The sequence below is a fragment of the Anser brachyrhynchus genome (assembly GCF_964034855.1).
Source record: "Anser brachyrhynchus genome assembly, chromosome: 1".
NCBI lineage: Eukaryota > Metazoa > Chordata > Aves > Anseriformes > Anatidae > Anser > Anser brachyrhynchus.
In genome coordinates this window covers 115,679,415-115,690,107 of record NC_137694.1, presented here as the reverse complement: position 1 = coordinate 115,690,107, position 10,693 = coordinate 115,679,415, and the positions used below count along the sequence as shown (strand labels likewise).

Sequence of the window (10,693 nt, the reverse complement as noted above, 5' to 3'; positions counted from 1 at the left end):
TCCGCTCCACCCCATGGGGCCGTTAGGCCGTCGCCGCCATTTAAAAGGGGCGAGGCGGCAGGCCGGCAGCCAATCGGAGACGCAGAGGGAAGGGTGGGAGGGGGAGAGGGAGCCAATGGGAGTGGGCGTGGCTGGGGCGTGTTCGGGGGCGTGGCCGCGCCCGGCGGTTGCCGGCCGTTGGTGGCCGTTGGCGGGGCGGGGCGGTTGGAGGCGGGAGGGGAGGGAAGGAAGGCGGGGGGCTGGGGGGGGGCCGCGCCCGCCATGCTGATCACGCTGTGCTACCTCTACCTATGGGCGCGCTGGGGGCCTTGCTCGGCCGCGCTCATCCGGCGCACCGTGCGGCGCCTGCACCGCTCCCGCTGCTCCTTCACCTTCTGCTGCCGCTGCTGCCGCCGCGCCGCGCCGCCCGAGGAGCGCGTCTGCCTCAGGCTGGGGAACAAAGTCTTCTTCACGGACGAGGCGCAGGTAACCGAGGCGCGGGGACGGGGCGCTGCGCTGCGGGGCAAGGCGAGAGGGGCGGGGAGCGGCCGCGCCGGCAGCGGGCCCCCCCCCCCCGGTTGCCGTGGCGACGGCTGAGCCGTCGCCACGGCAACCGGGGGGGGGGGGCCCGCTGCCGGCGCGGCCGTCCCCTCCCCAGGCTAAAAAAATCACAAATAAATCATCAAATATCGCCTTTTTCTAACGAGCGGGTTGCGTCCCGCGTCAAAGAGGTGGTGGCAAGCTGAGAATCCCGGGAAAAGTTAACCGCTAGTTAATTGATGCTTTGTTAAAGCTCTCAAACCACTTCTCCTCGCTCCTGAAGGAGCTTCTCGCCCCTTCAAAATATGCACTGGAAGTTCTCTTAATCAAAATGTATTCGCCCCTTAAAAATATGCACTGAAAGTTCCCGGTTGCATACGACTCTGAGTCCCTGTGTGAGACGCCCGCCACCCTACACCTCGGTCGTGTGACACCCAAGGGCTCTGACCTAATGGCGTTACGGATAGGGGTGGCATCGTCCCCAGGCACTGTGAAGAGAAAAAAGGTTAATTCTCATGGTTTTTTGGCTTCTAGGAAGCTAGGTGAGCTAGTTTGGTTTCTAAGTAGGCGTAAGTGCCTCTGGGCTGCAGTCAGTAACTTCCTTAAGATAAGATAGCAGCGGTCGTAAATGGTAACCTGTCGAGTGTTGTTGTTTGATCTGTAGTCAAACTGGGCGCTTAAGGTAGTATAAAGCTTCATCAGTTCAGTTCACTTTCCTGTGGAAGGTAGCAGTGTTTGCTCTTGCAGCTTCCATGCTCTGTGAAGCTGGTCAGGCAGTCTAGCCTGTCTGTGTATCCCCTTTAATTTTAGTTCTTCAGGCAAGACTTAATATTGCACTGTTTCCATTTACATGTGGAGCGATGTATATACATGCAGCGTGTTCAAAGGCAACTCTTTCTTACATTCCTACCTAAAGTTACTGAAGGCGTACAAAACCTGTTTCTAGCACAGTGGTACTGAAATGACTATTTCTTTTGATGTTTGTCGCTTTTAAAATATGGCAGAAAAATACAGTTCAATGCAATATCAGTGTAAAATTTGACATAAGATGGTATGGGAACAGATTATTTATTGAGAAGTGTTGAGGTTCTTAATGCTGTTGTTTGGTATAGTGATGCCAGCTATTGAGCTTTATTTGCTCCTTAATGAGGACGAGCGAGGGAGCAATTTTTATAATTTAATGAAGAAAAGTGCTTGCCCAATGGTCTGCTAAGTGGATGGACTACCTTAAGGGCAAACTTGCTTTGAATGATTTATTTCTTTAAGTTTAGAGTTACATACTGAATGAATTATTTAGGTGCTAGTACATGAAGATTTAATAGTTTAAAAAGTACCCTCTCCTTTTATTTCAAATCATTTTTTAAGATCAGGAATTTGTCATAGTTCTTAGGAGGCTATACCTGGCAACAAAATATAACTGTCATTATATAACTGGCTTTAGGAAAGACATCCTAAAACTTTACAAGTTAGATAAATTAGGTATCCTAAAAATTAGACCTGTGTAATGTATGGTTCTTGGGTCATTTGTGGCTCATGGGCTGACTGCTCTTTGGGCAGGTGGGTGCAGAGGCAGTGTATATTGTTTGGCTGTGGGACAGAAGGTTTCCTGGAGGACTGTTACCCGACTAGAATGAAAGCCACCTGCAGTGCTAGCCAGGCAACGGCACTGGCGCTGTCCTGACTGCTCAGGCAGGCCATGCATTAAGACTGCTTTCTCAGCCCCTGCCAGGGAGCTGGCAGCACTCTTCCGCCATCAAGAACCAGAACCAAGGCAGCAGGGCCACGGGTTTGTGTAGTCAGGGGGGAAGACAGAAGGAAGGAGGAGGCAGGGTGGACTGTAGCTTGGATAGGAGAAGAGGATTGGGTCGAATGAAGGATGCTGCAGATGGCGGAGTCCAGTGGCAAACGGCCCACAAAAGTCATGGTGCCAATGGCACGGTCGTCATCAGTGGCCCACTCAGTTGTGTACTCCTGCGGCAATGCTGACAGCTGGAATCCAGATTGGCTTGAAAGCTTGGGTTGTCACTTTTTATTTTACTTTTGACATGTTCCTGCTTAATGATTCAGACCTTTTACTCCTTTTTGTCCTCATGGGAAGTTGTTTTCCTCATGGCATTACAGAGAGTGTTCATGTTAAGCTGAAGGGTCAGATTTGAATTTGGGCTGGGGATAATTTAGAAAAGAATTATTAAATCAGATGTTCCATATAGACTTATTTTTCTTTCCTGTTTCTTTCAGCTCCTTGATGATTTAAACAGATGGAGTCTACTTCTCATTTCTCCTTTTATTTATCCTGATAAATTACTAGAAGCAGAACATATAGCTTTTGTGACAGAAAGCATTTCAGCTCAGACAGATAACTTGCAGAAAGTACCTGTCTCTTCAAAAGAGGTAAGCAGTTCTCTTTGTTTCTTGCAAAGAAAGTGGTATGGAGAACTCATTTGGTAGGCATAACTCTGAAATGCTTCAAGGAAACAAATCAATGGCAGATAGATTTTGTACATTTACAATGTTTTTAGGGATAAAAATATAAGCTATTCATTAAACTTGATCACTTAATACTTTAGTTCTATTTTATACTTTAAATAAACCCATAGACATTTTCCTGAGTGGTTTATTTTTGTAGCACGCTTCTCTGTCTGTGGACGGAAACTGCAGAATTCTGTCATGATTGGGTGAAGCATATACGGTTATATATGTTGAACAGGAAAAAACAGGTCTAGAGCTGTCATACTGAGGCAGATCAGAAGTCCACTTAACTCAGTATGTTGTCTCTGACACTAGCTGAAGCAAATGCCAAAGTAAAAATACACAAAGCAAGCATATGTTATGATTTCTGAAAAGCTCTTCATGTCTCAGAATGAGTGTAAAAAGTTGTAATTGAAATGGAAACCTCTCTTGGAAGCTTCCTTCCATTGTGATTTATAAATACAAGTTTGGCGTTATACATTTGGATAATTTTGTCAAAGTCTATAGAAGAAAGGCCCAAATCAATTCATTTCTTTTCTATAAAATGCAGTGAGGGAATGTCAGTACTTCTTGTTTGCAATCTTATAAATGGTGTTTGACCTTTAATGAATAATACTGACAGAATGTTCTTGAGGCATCCAGAGATATAAATTAAAGCAGTACTGAAATCCTTATGGCAAGGATACTTAGAAAATGTTCACATCCTAGACGCTTAGAAATCCTAAAGTTCCTTCTCCATTACTGTGCTGAAAGAGGAAAGACACAGATTTAAAAAATGATGTTCTAAAATCTGACTTACTGTGTGTATATATAGCATCTCTGAATGAATTATGTATTAAAAGTAGTATCCAGACCCTATCAAAACTTACTGTGAACTTGAGACAACTTCTCTCTCCCCTAAATTTTGTTGTTCTACTAACTTTTTCCTCAGATGAGGAATTTTTGCTGCCCAGGTGTCTCAGCTTGGATGCAGGTCTGAAGGGGAAGAAAAGTTGTAAGTCAAAGCAAAAGATAAACTTAACTTTGAGGGAAGGAAAAGTCTTGATTGTGGTACAGGTTGCCTGAGATCCTTCCTAAGGCAGCCTGTTTTTGCATGTTGTACGCTCTCCTTAGTGAAAAGGACAGAATGGACCATACTGCCTACTGGAAAGAGAAGATATGGAAAGACAGGCATGCTAGGATATCTCTGGGGAGACAGTAGTAAAATGTCTGGCCTGATGACCAAGATAGACAGAGTCCTCTCTAATAAATAAGCTATTTTATGCTACGCTACAAGCTAGGGTCCCCATCTGAAGGGAGTCAACAAGGTGTCTTCCCAAACGGTCCCTACTCAGCACCCCTCAGGACCATCTGTCATCCTCGCTTTCTGGCATCAGCGTGCCAGGCCCTTTTTGTTGTTAAAGGAAACCAGTCACGTCCGCAAGTGGTGGTGGCTCATCGGCTCCCCTGGATGAGGAACATGCCTTTTCCAGGCAGCTTGTTCTGAGAGACAATCCAGAGCACTCACTGCTGGAGTGAACACAGAACAGAGTGGATGGTAAACAGACTTACCTAACTTCAGTACAGGAACAGAAGGACAGATCTGGAATGGGCACAAATCCAGATGTGTCTGCAATCCAATTTTTAGTACCTTCACCTTCCATGTAGGCCTCTGAATGGAGAACAGAGCATGCTTTTGGAACGTGGTAGTCTTTGCCCTCTAGAGGAATGATGTCCAGGTAAAGTGCCAGATCAGGCCAGATCATTATCTCCGTGCTACATCAGGCCAGATCATTATCTCCATGAAGATCGGACTGTGAGGACTAGAGGCACTGAAAGCTTGGTGAGTGCTCCGAGACCTTTTCTGCTGAAGCCTTCTGATCCTGGTCCAGCTCGCTTTGTATTTCCTTGGAGCATATAGGAAGTAGCCACATTAGCTATTTTGTTGATGTTTTTGTTGCCTTTGATATAAGTCCGAGGAATCATGCAGGTGGGTTCTGATTGTGGGAGATAAACTAGACAGGATGCCTGTTGTGCTCCCTACGTTGTCTCAGAGGCAACGTGGTGTGCTGGGCCAACTCAAGGCTGAGGGAGTTGTTATTTTTTTTTCCTCTTTTATTTACTTATTTATTTATTTATTTATTTTTCTTTCTCATAACAGAGGTCCACAAAAGCAACATCTGGGTTGAAGCTCTTTTGGGGTTTGTTATTAGGCAGAATTGTGGGTTGTGTTTTTTTTATCTTGTTGATTTTTTTTGCATTTTTTTAGAATGAAAAATGTTTGCATTCTTTTTTGCTTTCTTTTATAGACATAAATAATAATGAATTTGATTTATCAAGCTCAAAAGCAATAGTCCAGACGAAAGACTGAAACTAAAGAGGAAAAGAACTGCTGTTTTATTTTGTTTATTATAGTTCCGTGTACATGTCACTTCACTAGAAGTGCTTTTAATTCTGCTACCTCTGGCAGCCAGCTGTCAACACAGACAGGGATTGTAAGAACAGATTGTTCCTGTGGCCTACAAGAATTTCTAGAGAGAAAAACTGTTCTTTATACAGCAATCGGTGATCTGTGACTGGTTTCTGCTGAAACTGGGGTGGATCTAGAAAACAGGAGTATAAAGAAATTCTCATCTCTTAATAAGAGCTAGCCTTTCATTTTGTATTCTGACAGAATTTTGATGAAGAAGCAGAAAAGCTTGGCTGGTTTGAAAGTGCTTTCTGAGGACTTTTGTACATTGTGGATTGTTGCATGAGCAGGATTCCAGGTCATATGTCTTGGCAGCAGCCTAACTTTGTGAGGTTCTTTTGTGTATTTACTTTATTTGCACTAAACAGCAATAACTACTTTTTGTTGTTCCTTCTTATTCTGTCTAATGTTTTACTTGGTGCCATGAAAAATGGTAAAAGCCTCAATATATCCTCACAGTTTACAGGTGACATGGGTGTTAGCCGCTTGTGCCTGTTCTCTGGGTAAGAAAGGATATCTAAAGGATATCTTAAAAATGGTGCGAGTCTCTTACCTTCTACCACAGGGGGTAGCCCAAAGTCGTATGCTGAAGAAAAGAGAGAGGGTTATAGAAGACTTAAATTGAAGGACATGCAGAGAAGGAGAAGTGAGAAAGGTGAGAAAGGTTAGACAGTCTTAAGTGTCTAAGAATGGTTGACCTCTTGCTGAATTCCTGGGCAAAGAGACATGGCAGCTGCATAGCTCTTGGAAAAATTCTGGTCCAGAACGGTGGTATGTGCATGTGTCTACGATGTGGATTAGAAGAAGCACTTCTGGTCTTACAGAAAATCTGATATCAGAGAGCTCCATGCAGGTTGTGACTAAGCGTTTCATGTTTCATAGCCTGTCCTCTTCCCTGGGGTCTGACCTAAGACTTTTATTATTATTCTGGTTGCCCCAGACATGATATCATGGATTTGGCTGGGATAGAGTTAATTTTCTATGTAGAGACTTGTATGATGGTTGGTATGGTGGTTTGGATTTTTGATGACAATAGTGGTGGTAACACATTGATGTTTCAGTTGTTGCAGAGCAGCTCTTACACAGAACCAAGGACTTTTCTGCTTCTCATGCTGCCCTGCCAATGAGGAGGCTGGGGGTGCTGCGGGGGACACAGCCAGGACAGCTGGCCCAAGCTGGCCAGAGGGATGTCCCATAAGACATGGTGTCATGCTCAGCAATAACAGCTGGGGGAAAGAAGGAGGAAGGGGGGAGGCATTTGGAGTGATGACGTTTGTCTTCCTAAGAAACACTAGGCGCGGTGAGCACCACTTTCCTGGAGGCGGCTGAATGTCTGCGTGCTGATGGGAAGTAGTGAACGAATTCCCTATTTGCTTTGCTTTTTTGCGCTTTTTTTGTGCAGCTTTTGCTTTACCTAGTAAACTGTCTTTATCTCAACTCACAAGTTCGCACATTTTTACCTTTCTGATTCTCTCTCCCATCCCACCTGGGGAGAGAGAGAGTGGCACTTAGTTGCCTGCTAGGTTTAAAACACGGCACAGGGGAAGGGAGGCATTTCTGACTTCTCCATAGAGAATCTATCAGTGAAACTAGAGCTGCCAAAGTGTATGTTTTACATATACCTGGTAAGATTTTAGAGTGACAATGAATTTGGTTTTGGTCATATCCTCAGAATCATGAGAGAAAGTAACATGGCAGTAGTGTACTACTGACTGTAGGTCAGTCCTTTATGCTGTGAACGTCAATACAATGCTGTGGGAGTAGATAATCAATTTAACAAAAGAGGAGGAAGCCAGTATCATAAATGTATCATTACACGTTAGCTACCAGCGATCACAAATTGCTAACAGTTAGCAGTAGGCTCTGAGAGTAATACCTCGTATGACTACAACTGGATACTTTCATTTCAGCTGTGGGTATTGCACCAATGGACTACACAGCTGGGAATCCCTTCCACCTGGAAAGTGACAGTGCTGTTCAGGACATCACTTAAGGCAGTCAGCTGGGGGTAATTCTGGCTGATTTGGTCACGAATTTCCACAGTGACAGTAGGGGGAAGTCTGACTGATGCTCCAACTGCAGTGATACAAGTCTGTCAGGGTCTAGTATAGGTATCTTCCAGAAGCAGATGTTGTTTTTCTTCAGAACTGGTTGATACCCTTGTGCCCAGAAATATATCCTGGTACGGAGTCGTAGAGATGACCTTTCAGGTCCTAGAAGTAGAAACTCCAGGGGAGGTTTAGGTTGGCAATTAGGAGACATTTCTTCTCAGACAGAGCAGTCAGGCACTGGAATGGGTTGCCCAAGGGAGGTGGTAGAATCACTGCCCCTGGGGGTGTTTAAGGAAAAGTTGGACCTGGTACTTAGGGACATGGTTTAATGGGTGACATTGGTAGTAGGGGGATGGTTGGACCAGATGATCTTGGAGGTCTTCTCCAACCCTAATGATTCTATGATTCTATGAAATTCATTGTTATTGCTTTAACCAGTGAGTGGTCATTATGTCCAGGACCTGAGTGTTACATCTGTCATGAATTTGAGGGCTGGCTTTCACCAGCTGTGTGTTCTGGTGTGTCTGGTTTGAAGCTATTACTTGTGCTTGTATTTCAAAGTTTGAGTTTAACCTGCATGTTAAAGCATGCAGCTGACCCGGTGGTTTTAGAGTTAAACATGAAAGTTGTTTTCCAAGCCACTACAACTGTATAGTTTGGGATTCACAAACCTTCTCTAAGCAGCTGAACCCAAGTGTGTAATTTTCATAACGCCTTTCTGGAGAGCAGAATTTTTGATGTATATGAGCAACTTGAATCTTTTACGCTTACTTAATGCTTCTGATAAAATAATAAAATTATTTCTGGTACTTGAATTCCCCAGTTGTGTTTTTTTGGTTCGATAATGTCCCTTTGTTAGCTCTGCCTATTGCTGTGAGGCTTTTTAATAGCAGAATCCTTAGGGAAGGAAGGGAAGTTTTACTTGCAGTTCATCTCACAGAAGCATTATACTGTTGGTATTTTGATATTTTGCTGTATCATTTTCAGACTGAAAAACATGCATATGATTTATTCTTAGGTTGTGAAGTGGTCAGACTATTGTTCACCATTGGCCTATAAAGCTGGGGAACCTTATAAATTAATTGCTGAAGCAAGTGTAGATAATTTCAGTAACCTTGGAATAGCATTCATGGAAGACAGGCTTCAAATGGATAACGGAATGGTGCCACACAAGATTGTTTGTAAGTATTTTTGTAAACTGTTTTTAATGGTAAAACGTCTGTTTTATAGCTATTTTAGGACTGTATATATCATCTTCATACCTACATAAGTAAACATGCTTTTATTTTTGTGCAATGTTTTCTTCCTGTTGTCATTTTAGGCATTTCATCACTCTTGTACTGTCATATTTTATACTGAATACAGTCAAATATAGAGATTGTTGAAAAATTAGACAGCTTTTTGATTGAGTTTTTCTTTACAGAATGTGTTATGAATACAGCAACAAAAATAACAGAAAAATAGTTCAAAGATATTGGAATTAAAAAACATTATTTTTTATTCCTGTAATGCCTCATAAGCTACTGCTTATAATTATTAACCTTAGTACAATGATATCCTTGAGTACCCAAGATGGTATTTTCCCTTTTGCAAATATGCATGAAAGTATAAACATCGCGATGGTGAAGTTGGAAAATACTGTCTCTGTAAATTTTGCCTGTTAGATTAACTGATCTATTTGCAAAAATTACAGAAGGTTTTAGTCAAATGTTTTCTTTTCAGTTTTGAAATGAAAGTATCTTCAAAGCTAAACACAGTTTGAGAACAATTGCTCTAAACTGAGCATCTTCATTCACTGAGAGAAGAGCTCACATACTTTCTGAACAGATGGAGAGAAATAACCAGGGGAAGGAGAATGTTGTCAGTGCTAATTGACTTTTGAGTTTTTGGTGGATGGTTTATTTCTTTTAGGAGGTAATTTTAATAATATCAAAGCTATTAGCAATTGTGTCCTCATTAGCTTAATAGCTTCAGCTAAGATATGGAGGAAGTTAGGGCAAATCACACACAGATGACAAGTAGTGGTAGTGGTTCCATTTGTAATACTATACTTAAATGGAATTGTTGTCTGAGCTGTGGGAAGTCCAAGGTTCACCTCTCTTTCCTTCGTGAAAGCTGAACGTTTGTTTCCAGCATGGTTCTAATACGGACTGCACATTAGTACATTCTAGGGTATTCTGAAATGGTGGGCTCTCTGTGACTATATCCATTTTTTTTTCTTCAACAACAGTCTTGTTTCTTCTTCTCCAGTTGTGCCTTTTCATCTGTGTTGATAAAACTGTGGGGTCATGAGGTCACCTACAATAATACAGTGATTTGGGCTGCAAAGATCCCTCTATAGCCCCTTACTCTCACTGTAAAATGAGAGAAAAAGCCTTTTTTTTTTCAACTGTTTTAAAAAAATGTAGATTATAGTGCACTGGCACATGCCAGGGAATGGCAAAATCAAGAACAACTACCTAGGGAGCGAGCTGGCAGGAATATGAGGAATATGCTGGCAAATATACCTGGCATGAAACTCAGTCTTCTCTTGGTGCTGTTTTGCAAAAATGTTTATGCATGCATGCAGGGGATAGAAGCTGGGATAGTTTCCCAAGAGTCACGGAGAGCCACTTTTCTGGCTCATTTTGCTTCAGGTACTATGTGCATGCTAAAACTGCTTCAAAAGAGACTGATGGAGTTTCTTGATGGAATAATATGCTGGTAGCTGTAAAATCCTTCTGGGGTCTGAAAACTCATACTTCAAATTTGCACTCTGAAGTAGGCAAAGGGATGTAGATTCAAGGGATTTCAAGTGTTCTTAAGTGAAGAAAGAATTGAATTTGGATCTGGTGTGTTGTGTGCCAGTTGACTGTTTTGTTAATCTGCTTTCTCACTGAATTTATATAAGAAATCACAAACAACAACTCAGTAAGTTTATTTGGCCTTGTGGGAGTGGAGGGGGATTCAGTCAAGTTTTGTGTGCTTTGATTTGAAATATTTCCATGGCTCAGAAGCTGAAAGAAATCATTTACCATATGAAGAGCAAATTTTCTCTCCTCTTTCTCAGTTTGCTCTACAAGTTTTAATAACAATAGGCATCATTGCCCTTCTTTTCTCATTTGTACTTGCCAGAAATTGTTTATCTCTGCATTTCCATTCGGGGGGGAAGGGAGAGTTTAAACATTCCAATTTGTTATGTTTTCCTTGGATTTTTAGCTCACGT

The 10,693-nt window shown here is 42.6% G+C and overlaps 1 protein-coding gene across 2 annotated transcripts in view; it reads left to right on the top strand.

Annotated features, from left to right (window-relative positions):
• Window positions 1-226: 226 nt before the first annotated feature.
• The window catches only part of HLCS (holocarboxylase synthetase), a 126,661-nt gene continuing 116,194 nt past the window's right edge, over window positions 227-10,693 (top strand). The window contains exons 1-3 of one of the 2 annotated variants that reach the window (XM_080602808.1): window positions 227-465; window positions 2,758-2,910; window positions 8,507-8,669. In XM_080602808.1, coding sequence (XP_080458934.1) covers window positions 262-465; window positions 2,758-2,910; window positions 8,507-8,669 — 520 coding nt within the window. In that variant the 5' untranslated portion in view covers window positions 227-261. Of the gene's footprint in view, window positions 466-2,757; window positions 2,911-4,126; window positions 4,811-8,506; window positions 8,670-10,693 lie in introns of those variants that run through there. The other variant, XM_080602809.1, reaches the window with a different exon arrangement.